This window comes from Pezoporus wallicus, unplaced genomic scaffold (genome assembly GCF_028554395.1).
Source record: "Pezoporus wallicus isolate ANWC-B61680 ecotype Strahan unplaced genomic scaffold, APGP_CSIRO_Pwel_v1 scaffold_7736, whole genome shotgun sequence".
NCBI lineage: Eukaryota > Metazoa > Chordata > Aves > Psittaciformes > Psittacidae > Pezoporus > Pezoporus wallicus.
The window spans coordinates 1,242,536-1,259,424 of record NW_026636574.1 but is presented as its reverse complement, the minus strand read 5'-3'; the positions used below and the strand labels follow the sequence as shown (position 1 = coordinate 1,259,424).

Here is a 16,889-nt window from a genome sequence, read left to right as displayed (position 1 = left end):
GAGCGCGCCCCGCTGCCCCCGACCCCGCCACCAGCGCTCCGGTTGGATGCGGCCCAGCCAATGACGGCGCGCGGAACGGAGGTCTCGCGAGAGCGGGCAGGACGGAAGCCGGCCCGTGAGGAGGAGGAGGAGGAGGAGGAGGCGCGGGGCGGCCCCGCCGAGGATGCTCCGGCTGCGGTGCAAGGCCCGGAGCGGCTCCCACCCGCTGCCCGGGCTCACGGCGCACTCCCGGCTCCGCGACATGCAGGCCGCGCTGGCCGCCCTCACCGGCGTGCCCGTCCCGGCACAGCGGCTGCTGCTCGGCTTCCCGCCGCGGAGCCTGGACCTCAGTGACGGCGAGCGGCGGCTCGGCGAGCTCGGCATCCACTCGGGTGAGGGCCGGGCCTGCGCGGTGTGGGGTGTGGGGGGGCGGACACCGGCGCTCCATGGGGTGTAATTAGCGTAATGAAAAGAGGCTGCGGCCCAGCACGCCCCTCATCGGCCGCTGTCGGGCCGGTTCCTCCCCCCGGCGGGAGCTGTCAACACCCGGCTCGCGGTGCTTCCTGCTCGCCGGCAGCGCCCGTCGTGGCTTTACCCGCGTGCCGAGGGTCCGCAGGGCTGGGGCCCGGTGGGTGAGTACTGCGGAGCCTCCTCTGCGTGCTTGGTCCGTGGGCTGTGGTGTTACCGGCTGGTCTGGCAGAGGCGGTTTCCCATCAGGATATGGTGCTGAGGGGGGAAATGAGCACAAGCCGCAATTATAACAATGCAGCCGCGTTGCTTTGGTTTAGGACCAGCAGCACGTTTAAATGCGGTCTGCAAGTAGAAGTGTTCAAGGCCTGGCTGGGCACAGGGGCTTGGAGCAAGCTGCTGTAGTGAAAGGTGTCCCTGCCTGTGGCAGGGGTTGGAGCTGGAGGAGCTTTAAGTTCCCTTCCAACCCAAACTGTTCTGTGGTGCTGTGATTTCCCTCAATTCCTCCTCCTCCTGTGTTTGACAGGTGATACACTGATCGTTGAAGAGGACGCGTCCAAAGCCAAGACTGACTCACCCGTGGTTGCAAAAAGAACGATGTCTAACTCGGTCAGGGAAGCTGTGCCTCTGCTCGCCAGGAGGGTTGTGCCAGCAGATAACTCCTGTCTCTTCACCAGTGTGTACTATGTGGTCGAAGGAGGCGTCTACGACCCCGGCTGCGCTCCAGAGATGCGCAGCCTCATAGCCCAGATAGTAGCAAGCGATCCGGAATCATACTGTGAGGCAGTTCTAGGGAAAACCAACAGGGAGTATTGTGACTGGATCCGGAGGGAAGAGACGTGGGGAGGAGCCATCGAAGTGTCCATTCTGTCCAAGTTTTACCAGTGTGAAATCTGTGTGGTGGACACACAGACAGTCAGGATCGACCGCTTTGGGGAAGATGCTGGTTACACTAAGCGGGTCCTTTTAATATATGATGGGATTCATTATGATCCACTTGAGCGTAAAATCCCAGACTCGGACGTTCCTCCCCAGACCATTTTCTCCACCAGTGATGATATTGTCCTTGCACAAGCTTTGGAGTTGGCAGATGAAGCCAGGCGGAAGAGGCAGTTCACGGATGTGAATCACTTCACGCTGCGGTGCATGGTGTGCCAGAAGGGACTCACGGGACAAGTGGAAGCCAGAGAACACGCCAAGGAGACCGGACACACCAACTTTGGGGAAGTGTGACATCTGCATGAGGACGGTTACATCGACTACCTCATCGGTCCAGAATAAAATTCTGGATTCCCAGATAAGCTGTATGTAATCCTACAATTCCGTTCACAGAGCTTGAAAAGCAAATTAACTTAATGATGGCCAGGATGCACAGGTTTGTTATGGCTAGGGATTTATCCCAAGGGATTTGAAGTAGGTATCTTCTCGCATGCTAATTTATAGTACTTTGGCAGGTGGTATACACTGGCAGCTAGAACTTGATTCCTGAAATAGTCTTTGTGTGTGTGAACTGAGCAGACGTATTAAATCAGGCTCATTCAACACTAGCATAAAATCTAGCCTTTAAATTGCTGACTTAATCTCTCTGTATCATGTGTTCAGGGTAATTAAATTAAGGGTTTGGGAAACACTCAGATCAGCATTATTTATGCTAAGGATTAGACTCTGCACATGCAAGCAGTTCTTGCAGGGGAAACTGCTCATTTGGTGCACACTTAGGGATGGAAAGAGTATCTCCAAAGCTGCCCTATACTATGTTACCATCAGAAGTAGACTGTATTGTGTGTGTGAAGTCATGGCTTTAGAGAAAGAAATGGCCTCTAAGCTTTAAGGTAGCCTTCTTTAAATTAATAAGTAGATGGTTAAGTGTTGAATAAACTTACTAATCCTCTGTAGGTAGTTTTTAGTTGCTTGAAAAATAACTATCAACCCCCTGGTGTTTACACTGCATCAGAACATAGGCATGTTTCTTGAAATAGTTTGGACTCTTATTCACAATAGTATCTGAAATCCTGGCAAGAGGGAAATAGAGTAGTTAGGGAAGTGACTCAGTTTGTTACATCCATTGAAGCAGACTTGGGTATAGCTCATGGCCACAGTGTTACTAAGCTGTACCAGATTCCAAACACTGTAAATGAGCACTTTAAGGTATAGTTCTCACTCCTTCCTGCTAAAAAGTTTTGCCTTTTTTAGAAGGACAGAGAACCCAGAAGGGAGGCTTGAATTTTCTTCGTCTGCATTCTGCCTTAACGTGTTTGATTTGTCACCGATGACTGTTCAGTGGCAAGACTTTAATCCTGATAATGAAGGGTGCAGTTTAACTTCCAGAACAAAATAAGCTATGAAGACTGCCCTACTTCTCGGACTGTTCACGATCAGGGAAGTTGAAATTGGTTGAATCTATCTTGCCTCACAGCAGCTGGAAGTGCTGTTGAGGTCTTTTAAAAGGTGCTGTAAAGGTGCATATTACTGAAGGGGATTTTGGTTTTTCCTTGATGAAATGCCTACAACACATGCTTGTTTTAATGACTTTTAAAATATCCTTAACCTGCTCTTTTTCTGTTGCTGTTTTGAGTTACCTTCCTTGCACTTTTACAAATGGGGAGCAAGAACCTGCATCTTCAGACTGAGGCAGAAATCAATCCACTTACCAAAGTGGAACTTAAGATCTAGTGTTACCTAAGCTGGTGCAGCAAAACCGTGTTTGTAGAAGGCACGTTTCACTGAAGTTCTCAGCAGAGGCTCCCAGTTGGACCTTGAAATACAGGAGGGTCTTATCAAGGAAGGAACGTAATTACAGAAGTGCTTTGCTGAATTGAGGCGTGAATAATTAAGTATAAAGGACAGAATCACTATGGACCAGGTGTCTTTTTAATTCAGTATTAAAATACATGTTAGCACTGTTGGGAGTTTCCTATAGAAAGCGACTTAGTTTCCAGTGTTAAACTTCACTTGGCTTTTAGTCTGTCATAGGAAAAAAACAAACCAAACCAAACCCCCAACATTAAAACCAGTTCTCTAGAAGCTGATGCTTACAAACCTAAGGAAATACCTGACAGTTCAAAGGAACTTGAAGATTACACTGTGTTATAACTACTTGAGATGAAATACTGTCTAGGAATGAGACCAAGAGACTGTCAATCCTCAGTTGTATTCTCAGCTTTCCCATGGAAGCAGAGAGACGCCTTGGACAAGGAGCTGAGCCTCACCATTGCCATCTGTAAAATGGACATAAAACCTACCTCAGAGAGGTGTTCCCGGTGACTGGCTGGGGTGGCTTTGAACCAGAAGTGGAAGATACATATTTATTGCCTGCCATGTTTGCAAATGCATATTGGCTTTGGGGAGCTTTGTGTCCTGGATGGATTTCTGCAGGCATGGAAAAGGATTTTTCTTTGGGGTGTTTCTCAGTTGCAGTATTTTGAAGATGAGGGTTATTTAATCCGGAGCGCTGAGCTTTGCTATGTCATGTTTGCATTGGAAATCGGCTCCCAGAGACTCAGTTCCACTCGAGGGAGATGTGTCAATATCACTGCTTGGATGTTTTCTTTTGTTGCCTAGAAAATAAAATCTCTTTGGTTTAAAAAATGTCCACTGACACTGCTGGAGTTCATCTTTGTAAGAGCTGATGCTGTTAGACACTGACAGATGGATTTCAAACAACAGGGATCCGTGGTGCTGCCTGCGAGTCAGAAAACTTCATGTGATTCTCAAACTCTCCCAAAGTGTCTGCATTATCTAAGATACAGGTACATTTGAAGTACAGCCCCCTCTGTTTCAAGTGTTGGGAATGTTAGCTTTGGGGTGGTTTTGGTATCATTTTTACCAGCATTTTTGCCTGCCCTTAACAATACAGTTACAGAAGCATCACAAAAGCGGCCCGCTGATAGGATGAACTTCAGCACACCACTGACATATTTACACTGATCTGTTACTAATTGTACAGCAGAATGTTAGTTACACCTGTTTTACCCTAGAGGTGGGACGTGGGCTTGGGTCCTGGCATGGAATAGCATCACCCATACCCAAGGCCTGCAAAACGTGGGCTTATGTCCTTACCGTCATTCCCAATCCCATACAAGTTTAAAATGAGCATTAAATTCCTTGCTGAATACTTCAACACAGGGTTCAGTAACTAAATGAGCCCTGGAAACGGGAAGGTTTGTTTTGGGGGTGTGCTTACTAAAAGGTGGATTATTATTGGTATTGTTTTACCAAGTTCTAGAACATCCCTCAAATAAAGAGTCCTCGTTTCCTGGTGCCAGTCTGGCTGTTTTACCAGCACTAAATTCCTTCTTTAATTAAAGGAGAGCCCCACACACTAATCATGTGGCCTTCCACAAACATGTATTGTACCAAGAGATACGCATCAACTCGTGGTTGTAACAGCACTTGAAAAGCTTGTCTGAGTTTACGTGCTGAGCAGATGCTGAGCAAGGGCTTTCACTGGTGGAGGCAGCATGTTCCCACTGCAGTAAAGCAAGCGGGAGCAAATGCTTCTAACAGCTTTCATTCCCATTGTAACCCTGTGGCGCAGCGTTCCGGTACCTGTATCATCCGTGCAACCAGTTGGTGTAACAGCTTGCCTTAAACACGTGCTCTGGATTGCAAAAGTTGTGTTGCACCAATAAACGTGACCGATGCATGTGTACATCCTCAGTGCAGTCTGTGCCTCACTTCTGGAATTTCAGGTTCGGGCTCAGTTCACCAGGGTGGTTTTGAGGTCTTCACCCCTTTGCAGTGCAGCCTGGGTTGGGTTGAAGGGACCTTAAAGCTCCTCCAGCTCCAACCCCTGCCACAGGCAGGGACACCTTCCACAGAGCAGCTTGCTCTAAGCCCCTGTGTCCAACCTGGCCTTGAGCACTGCCAGGGATGGGGCAGCCACAGCTTCTCTGGGCACCCTGTGCCAGCGCCTCAGCACCCTCCCCATCTTCCTAATGTCCAATCTCAATCTCCCCTCTGTCAGTTTAAAGCTGAATCATTTAGTAGCCAGACTTCAGGAACATTTGGGTTCAGTAGCATGCTTACCCACTTCATGGATGCAATTTCCTAGGGAGTAAATCAGCAGTTTTCTGAAGGACAAACTGAATTCCTCAGTTCTGGGTAAATTCATGTAAAAAAGAGCAATTGCCAAGGAAAGGGCTGAGAAAAGGAACATCTTACACAGAGCAGAATATCTTAAACCTGCAGCTTTTCATGGGCACAGTCATAGCAGAGGCCACTGGGCCAGTTTGGGAACAGTATCTGCTGTACTCATCCCTTTTCTAGAGACATGTTCAGGAGTATAACAGCGCTACAACCCTAATCCACCCTGGGGCCACAAAGCCACCGTGAAACTACACCATCAATGCAGAACACAGGTTCATTTATCTATATAAATATATATATTCATTTATATATATTTCACTAAAGCAGCCTTATCTATTTGCTCTTCTTGAAGCAGGAGAATGAAGCTGACTGCCTTTACCATCAAAACCCGTATGTTAGAGAAACCAGACCAAGACACAGCCACCTCTGGCAGATCTCACTGCTCGCAGCACTGGAGGGCAGCTCTGGCTCCAGCCCCACACAAACCCTGCCATGGGAGAGCCCTGGCAGGGAACCTCTTTAATAAGAGGAACAAAACGTTTGCAGCTTGCTGGTTTCCAAATGACAACTCTTCATCCTACAAATTACATGTCTGCCTGTATCTTAAATCATCCAAAGCATCCAGCTGTAAAACTGCCATCAGGTTTTGCTCTGCTCTGGACCAGGAAGAATAAAATGGCTGCAAGTTGTCTCACCTCAAGCATTCTGAGCACCAAAATGCTTTCTGGAACACAAGAATGCAATGGGGAAGTGAACAAAATCAGGATGGCCAAGAGTGCAGTTGTCTGTCTTCTTTTAATTAAAGCCTTTGGGGAAATTTTAGGGAGCTTTATTATACCTTGAGAGCTGACTCCTCATTTCTGCTGCTAAGTGAATGTTAACCCAGCTATGGAAACAGATCACCTCAGTTCTCTACCTCTTTTCTGTAAAATAGGGATAATAAATAGGGTTCCTTGCTCACTTCACAGCTATATTAAGACTTAATTATTTCTTTAAGCTGCTGTGTGAAACCAGGTATTAACTACCTAGTATTTTCCATAACTGATTGTTAGCATCCATCCTGTCCATACAATTTGGAACAAGGAAAGTGTCCAACAGTCCTACAGAGTCAGATGAACCTCTTTATGTTAACAGGTATGTTACCAGTGATGAGTTTCCACCAGGGGCAGGACTGAACCACTTGTGCTCTCGTGTTTATGAACAGGGTGAGGCACAACGGGTCTGTTGACATGCCAAAGTCCCTTCACTGTATTGCGAAGTTTTCTCTGCATTGTTTGACTACTCACATAGACTTCATGCCGTGTATCTGAAATCACACTTTATTTGGGGTTGTAGCTATTTATATTCATTGGAGGAAGAGGAATGTGGAAAAAGAACAGGTTCTTTCTGGGCAGCTGATTCAGAGAAGCTCAAGACTTCCTTTAATGGATCATGACACCTTCCTGACCTACACAAAGCCCTGCAGGCAGAAAGCTCTGCCTGGTTTCCTGCACAGATTTAAGGCCTTGTGCTATCAGCACAGTGCTCTCGGGACACACTTGCCTTTGCTCATTCACACTGTTTGCATGCACAGTAAGAAAACACCTTGGGGTCTGATTTACTCCCTCCCTTAAAGCTCAGAACTAAGCAGAACTTAACAAAACCAGTGTGAATCCACCTCTGTTTAACCTGCTTCACCACCCAGCACCACGCCAGGCAACACTTCAGAAGCTCTTGCACTAAACCTAGCTCGACGCTGCAATCACTGTCTGTCACAAGGCTCAGGCAGTGCTGGGGCTGCTACTGCTGCTCCAAATCCATCACATTCACACCATTCCCTCCCTCTGCTGCAGGCTGGCATGGGAATCAGGGCTGGCTGGAGCTCCCGAGCCCTCTGGCTCCTTGGTTTGCTTCTCAGCACACGTTCCCTTTCGTAACAGCACACAGCTGGGGCTCAGCAGTGCCAGGGGGAACCTCTGTGCTTCCTGGCTCTTCTGCTTTCTACCATGGCTTTAATTAGCTCTGTTTCCACTTCCCTGTTCTGTGCAGCAGGGAACACGTTGCAACACAGCCTTTTTCTAAGAATAAAACCGCCAAAACGCCAATATAAAAGTTAAAACCAAATTATTGAGGCATGAAAACTGCAATGAATTTAGTGGCTGTCACTGCTTGGATATTCAGAGTTACTCACGTTGCAAAGCACATACAAGTCTATGCTGTGCGTGTTTGTGGAGGCAATGGCCTAAGCACTGTTTGTCAGAGAGAAAAGCTGTGATTTCAATAGGAGAGCCCAAAATCACGGTAATAACAAGCCCCTGCAGTTCTTCAGGTGCTTCTGCAGCACCACCCGGGTCCTGGGGGTCAGCATCACCCAGCGCGGCACTGGGTGCTGCAGGTGAAATAACTGGGCACAAGAGGAACATTTTCCCCAATGAGAGCAATCAATCACTGGAGTAATCTCCCCAGGCAAGTGGTGGGTTCCAAAACACTGGACACTCTCTGTTAGGATTCGGCTGGAGAGGGTGCTGGGACATCTAGTCTAGGTCACGCTTTGCCTAGAGAGGATGGAGCAGATGATCCTCAAGGTCCCTTCCAGCCTGGTATTCCAGGATTCCTCTGGAGAGAGGCAGAGGAGGTGGGAATGAACACACAGAGGGGGCTCAGTGCCTGCAGGGAATGGTACCAGGAGGGGCAAAGGGGAGCTGCAAGCTCAGTACCTGAAGAGTAAGCCTCAGAACTGCGAGGACCTGGGCACCTCCTCCTCTAGCACGCAGATGAAGCTTAGAGGTGAAGCTTTCTGCCTTCAGAACCTCCTCACAGCATCCAGCAGCAGGCGGTGAACTTTTGGTCCCTGGGAAAGCTTTGGTGATAGACGAGTACATACCTGTTCTAGCAAGAGGCTGTGGCTTTAGAGCCGAGAAGGAGCCGGGTCCTACCCTGAGCTGAGGGATCTCCTGCACAAAACCACCCCAGAGAACAAACCAGTTGTGGGGTAACGCGGTGAGCAGCGCACAGAGCAAACGCCCAGCACAGGGTTTAATTACTGCGTACAAAAGTGCTTGGGTCGGGGCTGCTTTGGGCTGCTCCGGGTGTCAGCGAGCAGCTATGCTGCAGAACAGGATGTCGGATTAAGGAGACTCCAGCGAAACCCGTGCTGAGGACATCAGAGGGCAGCAGCCGGAGCTGGGAAGTGAGTGAGAGCGGGGTGGTACCGAGCTGAGCAGCCCGCAGCCTCCCGGGTGCTGCCTCAGAGCCCGGCACGCAGCGACCGGGCTGCTTGGGGCAGGACAGGAAGGGGTTTTAGGGGCTCAGCTGCCTGGAGCAATAGGAAGAGGTGCTCTGCATGGGTGCAAGATGGACCTCTCTTGCCCCAGTGCAGCAGGCTGCGAGTGAAGGGCTGGGGGCTCTCACCCGTGAGCACGTACCTGCAGAGCGCCGGCACAGCCTTATCTCCACGCAGGAGGGTTAATGTGTAACCCGGCTCTGTTTGGTTAACCCAGGAAAGCAAAGAAGTGCTGGGATAGGCACGGTCAGGACAAGGATTTGGGCAGCGCGGAGCGACGGACGTGCTGGTAAAACAGGAGCAACGTTAATGGTCTGTTCTTTCTTGCCCTTCACTTTCTGTCCTTTTCCTGCTGATGGGCTGCGGGAGAGAGCCTCTGCCCCAGGGCGCACAGGGCTGTGGGTGCTGGTGGGGTAATGTACGTGCTGTGCTTCGGGAAGGTGAAAGCGTGGTGGGGCTGTCCCCAGTGAAGATGGACGAGGTGCTCTGAAGGCGGTGGCAGGGGGAAAGCTGGGGGAGACCCAGCGCTGCCAGCGGAGAGGCTGAGAAAGTGCGTGCTCAGGACAGCAAAGAGCTCAGGCAACTGCTACCTGCACTTGATTTACTTGTTTGAACAGATCTGCCATCACCTCCTTCCTCCCTGAGGTGCGATCCATCCTGCTGCCAAGCAGGAGCAGCCAGGATGGTACCTGCACAGGACAAAGCCCTTTGCTGTAGGGGTTAGGGTTTGCTTTAGACAGCAAAACCACCCCGCTTCTTTAACAGGGATGGAGAGCTGGGGTAGAGGGCTCCTAGTAGCACTGGGTGTAAAAGAAAGTAGCCTCTTCGTATAAAGCAATTAGCATTAATTGCTACCCAGCACCTCTGATGTCTGAGGGCTCAGAGAGCTTTGTAAAGGACAGTTACGGCAGCTCTCCCTGTTAGCTTCTCCTAACAGGATTTTTAGTGGCAGGAGGTATAGACATGATAGGAAAACAGCTTCTCAAGTGCCGTGTACTCTAATGTAAATGCTCATGGGTTTCTTTGCTGTTACTCAGCAAAAGGAACTGTAAAATCCTTCTGGTTCATAACCCCTGGGATTTTACAGCACTGTTCCCAAGCTGGGTGACCGCGTTAGAGCCATAATCACATCAGAGAACTGGTGGGCAGGAAAATGAGCTGCTTTCTGCATAGATCCTCCCCAACACGCGATGAGCCTGAACTTTGCCTCCCCATGCAGGGGAGGGTCCCAAAACCTTGGCAGCTGCTTTAGGTTTCTGCAAATGCTGTTTGAACAGGAGCAGATTACTTCTGCCAATGGCCACACGGTGATGGGCATCCTTGGGGCGCCAGGACCTGGAGGGACCCCCGAGCAGAGCAGGGCCAGGCTTTTTCTGTGCTCTCGAACGGGTGCAGCAGGGAAGTGGGAGGCAATGAGGAGCATTGCAATGAGGCAGCAGGAGCCTCTTGCTGCTTAGAAGCAGATTCACATTTCAGACTGGAAATGTTCTGGGTCACGGTAAATCCACATGTCTTGCGGAAGCCTAAAAACCCCTCAAGCTCACCTTGTGTCCCTGCTTCCTGACAGCTAAAAGCTCTGGCTATAAAGTTATCTGAATTCAATGGAATCCAGGGTATTGCTGTTTGAAAGGCACCACTTACTGCGGTGTCATTTAAGCAGTAAATAATGCCTAAACTGAGACTGAAACAGGGGAAGGATTAGATCTGTCAGGGGGTGCCTGTTGAAATCTGATTTTTTGCGGCATATCCCAATTACAAAGGAATTCTTTCAGGCTCTAACCCTCTGAACAAGCAGCCACTTCGGCTCACTTATCACTCCATCTAATTCCCTGCTCCAAGACAAAAAGCAGCAGTATGTTCCTGTGCCATGGCCAGGTCACGGCACAAAGAGCTCCTCTGTCTCTCAACAAGCAAACCCTCTCGCATGGGTCCCTGTGTGCTCTTGGGGGGGTTTGTTTTGCTGTTCTCAGCCCAAGCCTCTCCAAACACCTAATAGGTGGTGTTGGTCCATTTCGGAAGCTCGCTGCTTTACACCCATAAGTAATGATGCCTTTCGTGGGGCACTCAGCATCTCCCCGCAGGCCATGCACCCTGCAAGCATATAACTGTCCCCTCTGCCTCCAGGACCATGCCCCAGGCAGATCTCACTGCTAGCAATCCCAGTGGCAGGTTGTTTGTCAGGCAATTAGTACCCCATTTGGGTCCCACTAGTTTGGGGGTGCAGGCTGAATCCAGAAGAGTGGCAGCGGTGCATTGCCATGAGCAAAGGGGGATGCTGGAGACCCGGTGCTGCCCTGCTCCCCGCAAGCTATGCCAGGCACGTGCCCAAACACACCCAGGCGTGCCCCAAAGGAATGGGGGCAGCTCCCCATGGCCACCACACCCCTGCAGCCCCAGAGGAAGGGTGGCAGGAGGAAGCTCTTTGCCAAGAGGAAGCTCCCAGCAGAACAAGGCTGCAGATGAACAGCAGCGTTTCGGGTCAGCGTGATCAGAGGTTTGGGGGGAAGAGATCCTATGAGTTGGAGCTGGGCTGGGGCTTGCATTGGGATGGGATCACTGATCCCATCACCGAGGCTGAGCTGGGCTTACAGCTTTTTCCTTCACTCAGGAACTACCTTACCCACATCTCCAAGATAACCACCAGCATGGGATGGCTGTGGATAAACAGTCCAGAGCTTACAGCCTCATTAGTTCCACAGCCTGCCTGCTTGCATCGTCTTGGGGTACGGGACCTTGCAGGTTAATGCCTCTCTTCTGCTTCAGCCAGGACGTTGCCCCCCGGGCAGCCTGGGATATGCCTAGGAAGGAGCTGGGAATGGCTGGCTGCAACTCTGGCAGCTGCGACAGCATGGTCAGCACGGCCTCCAACCACTCACAGCATGTAAGTACCCCTGTTGTGCCCAGTCTGGACATGGCTCCAACCCCTGCCACAGGCAGGGACCCCTTCCACTGGAGCAGCTTGCTCCAAGCCCCTGTGTCCAACCTGGCCTTGAACACTGCCAGGGATGGGGCAGCCGCAGCTTCTCTGGGCACCCTGTTCCTGTTCTCTGCTCAGAACTGCTCCCCATGAGTGCTCTGGAAGCACTCGGGTACCCTGAGGCATGCTCGGGTACCCTGGAAGCACTCGGGTACCATGCTGAGGGCAGCACAAAGACCAAGTGAATTCCTGCTCCAAAGCACTCCCAGATTTCCAGCCCTGCCCCATCTATGGCAGCAATCAGGAGCCTTCACTGCTGCAAGGCCTCCTCTGGGGAATGATACCCAGAGCCCCGATGCTCCCTTGCTGCCTGAAGATGCCGGTGCAGATAGTGCTGGCGCTGGGTGAGCTCCCCAGGGAGAGATTAGACCAGTTGGGTAAGTGGGTCAGACTGGCTCCAACAGGGGTGACTTCACCTGGACAAGACAGTGAGCAGTCCTCCTGGCCGACATGAGATTAATTCCTTAGTTAAGGCAGAGATGAGTTCGGGCCATGGGTGTAGATGTGTCATTTTTCACTATCTGTCCATTAAAGCTTGTTTGTCTCCCAACACCGAATCCAAGATTGATGGACTAATTACATCCTGTCTGACTTGGAGCATAATTGATACGTGCAAGTGCAATGCTCAGTCCTAAACAGGTTTTCTATTTGATAGATTGCAAACCAGAACCAAACCCTCTGGGATGTATTAGGGATGGAAAAACTGGTTGCAATATTGCCTGGTCAAAGACTTGGATAAGTGTCTGTCTCTGCAAAACAACTCCACCTCGGACAATTTCTCCTCCCTGCTTGATTTGATGCACACCCCATCCTTTCCTGCCCCTCTTTTTTAATGGTATATTGCTTCTAGCACCTTGTAACTTGGTGCTTCCACAGCAATCACATCTCCTGGTACTTGAAATACAACAAAAAGTAAAGATCTTGCTGGGAGAACAAGGAGAGGGACCACCACCCACAGATAAGTCTTTGGTATTTATGATGTTTAGGCAAGCTTCTGAGATAAATCACTGCTCATCAGTACCCACACCAACAGACCACCCATGGTACCCATCTGCTTATATTCCAAGGTAAAAGACTAAAAGGTAAAGACCAAGTTTCCAAGTTAAGAATAACCCATCTCCTGATGCTCATTTCAATATAAAAATGGCCTTAAGTATATACCTTAGGCTTTTTTTAGAGCCATTTGTCTAGTTTTGTGTAGCTGTAAACACCAATTTCTGAATAGCCACTGGCCAAGAGCTGTCACACATCTCCTAACTTCTTTCTCCTCCCTCTGCTGCCTTTTTTCCCTCTTTTTCAGAGCGATAACAGTTATGACTACTTATCTGTAGAAGAGAAAGAATGTCTGATGTTCTTAGAAGAAACTATTGGCTCCCTGGATGCAGAAGCAGACAGCGGGGTCTCTACCAACGAAACTGACTACACGGAGCCCTCCAAGCTGCCCGGGACCCGGCCTAAGAGAAACTCCATCACCCGGGGTAAGCTGGAAACCCATGGTCCAGCCCTGGTTTGCAAAGCCAAGTGCTCTGCTATGGCTGTTCTGGCTTAGGAGGCAGGAAGGAGTGTGTTTTGCAAATGAGGTGTCCATGGGGTGCATGACTTCATCTCTCTCTTTGCCTAGATCTGGAAAATGGGGCTCCCCTCCTGCAGCACGCAGCTGAACAGAATGGTAAAAACCCCTCTGCCTTCCCAAGGTCAGCTCCAGCAGTGGTTCCAAGCTCAGGCTATTCCAGTCTTCCAAGGATCACCACTGTAGCAAACAGAGCCTCTGACAGCAAAGTGACTGTCCACAGAGTGGAGGACCCAGTGCCAGGAGAGAAATCCCCGCAGGAGATGGCCAAGGACAGGCTTGACCAACCCAGCAGAAGGAGCCAGATGAAATCCCTGGAATCTTTGCTTATCCAACCTCCAGATCCCTTCCAGGATGAGCTGGGGAGCCATGAGTGGTCACGCAGCAATCGCTCAGATGACAAGAGGGAAACAGCCAAGGAGACCAAGACTTGGATGTCCTGGGGCCAGCCCGAGAAATCCACATTGGAAGAGGCCCCTCAGGACCCTGATACCAAGCGCGGGCCTCCCACAGCCCCCAAACCACGAAAACTGCCACCAAATATCATCCTGAAAACCAGCAAAACCAGCCCAGTGGCGCTGGCCGCAGAGCCCAGCCAGAAGGTGAAAGCATCGCCTCCATCCTTGGGCAGCGACGCCACTGCTGAGAAGGTGAATTCAGGGCACCTCGACCCCAAGGAGAGGGAGAAAGCCCGGCGGGAGGCATTGGAGAAGCTTGGACTGTCGCAGGACAGGAGGGAGCCCAGCGCCCACCTTCACCCTACGGCACATCCCCACCCGAAGGAGGTGCCATTCCTCACCCCTGCGGAGCCCGAAGCAGGCGATGGGGCAGCGGAGAGGTCGGTGCCGGGTGTCCGGCAGATAACCTTCAAATCCAACACCTTGGAGCGCTCCGGGGTAGGGCTGAGCAGCTACATGGCCAGCGCCAAGGAGCAGAGCGTCAAGACCAGCAGCTCCTTGGGCAAGATGTCCTTCATCGAGCGGCTCGCCCCCAGCTTCCTCAGGAGCAGCCGCCCCAGGCCGGTGTCCCTTGGGACGGGGAAGGACTTTGCTGGTCTGAAAGAGCCGGGGCAGGCGGAGCAGGAGAAGAGCAGCAAGCGGCGATCGCACCCGCTGCAGAGCTTCCCCAGGCCACCCCGCTCCTCTGTCAGCGTCAAGATTTCCCCCAAGGGTGCCACGGATGAGAACCGGCGAGAGGCGCTGAAGAAGCTTGGGCTGCTGAAGGAATAGCTCCGTGGGCAGTGGGGCTGCTGGGCAAGCGGCTGTCCCCCCATATCCAAGTGCTTTCACTGCCTGTCCTCAGGCAGCACACCCATAACCATGTTCTGCTGTGACCTCTCTCCTCAGCGTCTTGGGGGAGGTACCACGAGAGGTATTTGGAGCATCACCAAATGAAGCACCACCACGTGCACATCACGTTTTGTATATAGCAAATGTATAGGAGCTATTTATGTGAGGCATCGCTCAGCGTGCGGATGGGGTGTATTTTCCTACAAAGTCTTTAATGCACTTGGGGATTCACTGGAACAGGGAAGCCATGGAATTAGGGGTTTGGCTCATTTTAAAAGGCATTACCTGTGGATAAAGCCTCTCTGGGAAGAAGTACTGGACTCTGCTGCTCCTTTAGGATTTTGTGGTCTTTTATTAACTTTATCAAAGCCTTTGAGGCCTGAGCACTCACCTGCCCCATACAAGTGCCTCCCAAAAGCCACCACTGCCATGTACAAAACCATCAGACCCACGGGCAATGGAGGGGACGCAGTGATGCTCCCCATGCACAAGTGCTCCTCAGGGCCTGGCTGGTTGCACACCCACTGCGAGGCTACGCCCACATCCATCCCTGACACCCTGGATACAGCACTTAGACACAAACATCCATCTTCATTGTGGAGTGACAATGAACAAACAACAGGTTGTGTTGGTGGCAGACCCAGGAGTGCTGCCCCAAAGGAGAGATGCAAGGCTGAAACGGCACCACATCAGCCCCTTTCAAACTCTTCTCGCGTCACTCAGACCCAGCTGATGCTGTCAGTGTTCATGCTACACACCTTTTATGACAAAGGTGGTTTATTTCTGTAATAAACTTGTATATGATCCAAAAAGGCTTTGTAATACAGAGGGATGTTGCAGTCAAAGCTCTGGTAAAGCTAAGCAATGAGTTTAAACCTTCAGTATGTCTTGACTTGAGGAGTGGGGGTGCCTCACACAGCTGGGCTTTGCAAATGAGTCTGAACCAAATACTTGGGCCTCTTGCAACCCAGGACCCACACGAGATGAGATTTTGTGCAAGTGCTTCCAGTGCAGCAAGTAAATACAAAGTCTTCTACAGCACTAAATCATTTCCATCACTGACCCTGCAGTACAAGCAGCTTTCCAAGAGAGTGTTGTGAATACTAAACAGGCTCCTGCTGACAAAACCCAGAGCAGGGCTTCTGATTCCTCTCCAAACAGGCATCAGGAGCTTTGGTTTGCATGGAAAGGAGGGGAGGGCATCCTTCTGCAAAAGCTGTATCATTTCACACAACAAAGGTGTGCACAAGCGGCGGGCATAGCACTGAGCCATGTAAAGAATCCAAGGAATGAGAGAATGATGTCTGATGAGCTACACCTCATAGCAGCAGGGAAATGCTTGTCTGTAGTTCAGCAATTAACTAAACTAGTTCTGGGCTGGCCAGCAGCAACACAAACCTGTGCCTCAGGGAGGAAACCGGAGGCTGCATGGGTTAGGGTCTGCCCAAAACCTCAGCAGGTTGCTCAGCAAGCACCACGTTGTATGTACATTGGCTCCAAAAGGGGGAAGGAGCCTCTGTTATGGAAGGTTACTAACTCATCCAGCCTGAGCCCCGCACCTTATTTCAAGCCCGGAGCTGGGTCAGTAGTGGCCAGGCAGGACCAGCAGGCTGCTGCACAGATGCAGGCCATGGGAGATAACTGCACCCCAGACCTAGGTGGCTGTGGGGATGGCTCTAACCCCAGCATGGCTGAAGGTGCAGCTCTGCCACATGCCTGGAGCATCACCGGTGTTTTAATGGGTTTGGGGGCTGGTCAGGGAGGGTTGAGGTACCCTTACACAGGGTGTAACCTGTGAGCTCTAGGCTAACGCATGGACAAAGCCACGGGGGCTGCTCTGTGCCTACAAACGGATGCTCACACCACCACCATCCTGTCCCCTTCCTCCCTAGCTGCCTGCTTGTGCCTGAAGCAGGAGGCAGAATGAGCAGCTTGGATTTAGGAAGCTGACCCCTGACACTCCAAAAAGCTCCGTGGAGCCGAGAGGTGGCCGTGAGAGCAGGATCCATCCACCAGCAGCAGGGCTCCTCTCCGGGTGGCACGGAGCAGAGTCATGTGTAAGCTCTTGCATAAGGTCCCAGACCGGGAGTCACAGAGCCCGAGGGGATAACAGCTCCGTTTCCAATAGCTGCAAACACATCTAGCCTGTAAAACGCTCTATTTTGCTTGCAGGATTGAACAGGATTGAACAGGATTGCCCATCGTGAGTGATCCAACCCAGAGGGCCCAGCAGCAGGAGAAGCACTTCCCATGGAA

General features: G+C 51.0%; 2 protein-coding genes across 3 annotated transcripts; both read left to right on the top strand.

Annotated features, from left to right (window-relative positions):
- Nucleotides 1–123: 123 nt before the first annotated feature.
- YOD1 (YOD1 deubiquitinase) lies at nucleotides 124–5,106 on the top strand. Its single transcript, XM_057400726.1, has 2 exons — nucleotides 124–371; nucleotides 974–5,106. Exons 1-2 carry the CDS (start codon nucleotides 164–166, stop codon nucleotides 1,678–1,680), a joined length of 915 nt encoding a protein of 304 aa, XP_057256709.1. The 5' UTR covers nucleotides 124–163; the 3' UTR covers nucleotides 1,681–5,106.
- Nucleotides 5,107–8,329: 3,223 nt separating this feature from the next.
- Nucleotides 8,330–14,806, top strand: CUNH1orf116 (chromosome unknown C1orf116 homolog). 2 transcript variants are annotated; one of them, XM_057400713.1, is made up of 5 exons: nucleotides 8,330–8,704; nucleotides 9,015–9,086; nucleotides 11,561–11,678; nucleotides 13,075–13,252; nucleotides 13,396–14,806. In XM_057400713.1, the coding sequence occupies exons 3-5, from the start codon at nucleotides 11,592–11,594 to the stop codon at nucleotides 14,571–14,573; spliced, it is 1,443 nt and encodes a 480-aa protein (XP_057256696.1). In that variant the 5' UTR covers nucleotides 8,330–8,704; nucleotides 9,015–9,086; nucleotides 11,561–11,591; the 3' UTR covers nucleotides 14,574–14,806. The 2 variants fall into 2 exon arrangements, with proteins under 2 accessions (XP_057256696.1, XP_057256695.1); XM_057400712.1 differs by lacking the exon at nucleotides 8,330–8,704 and having other exon boundaries at nucleotides 8,801–9,086.
- The last annotated feature ends 2,083 nt before the right edge of the window (nucleotides 14,807–16,889 follow it).

Excerpts from the sequence above, each read along its gene's own strand:
- YOD1 (XM_057400726.1), top strand. The coding sequence starts at position 164 with ATGCTCCGGCTGCGGTGCAAGGCCCGGAGCGGCTCCCACCCGCTGCCC. Across the intron at positions 372-973 it reads CGAGCTCGGCATCCACTCGG|GTGATACACTGATCGTTGAA; the intron begins GTGAGGGCCGGG and ends TGTGTTTGACAG.
- CUNH1orf116 (XM_057400713.1), top strand. The coding sequence starts at position 11,592 with ATGCCTAGGAAGGAGCTGGGAATGGCTGGCTGCAACTCTGGCAGCTGC. Across the intron at positions 11,679-13,074 it reads CCTCCAACCACTCACAGCAT|AGCGATAACAGTTATGACTA; the intron begins GTAAGTACCCCT and ends CCTCTTTTTCAG. Across the intron at positions 13,253-13,395 it reads GAGAAACTCCATCACCCGGG|ATCTGGAAAATGGGGCTCCC; the intron begins GTAAGCTGGAAA and ends CTCTTTGCCTAG.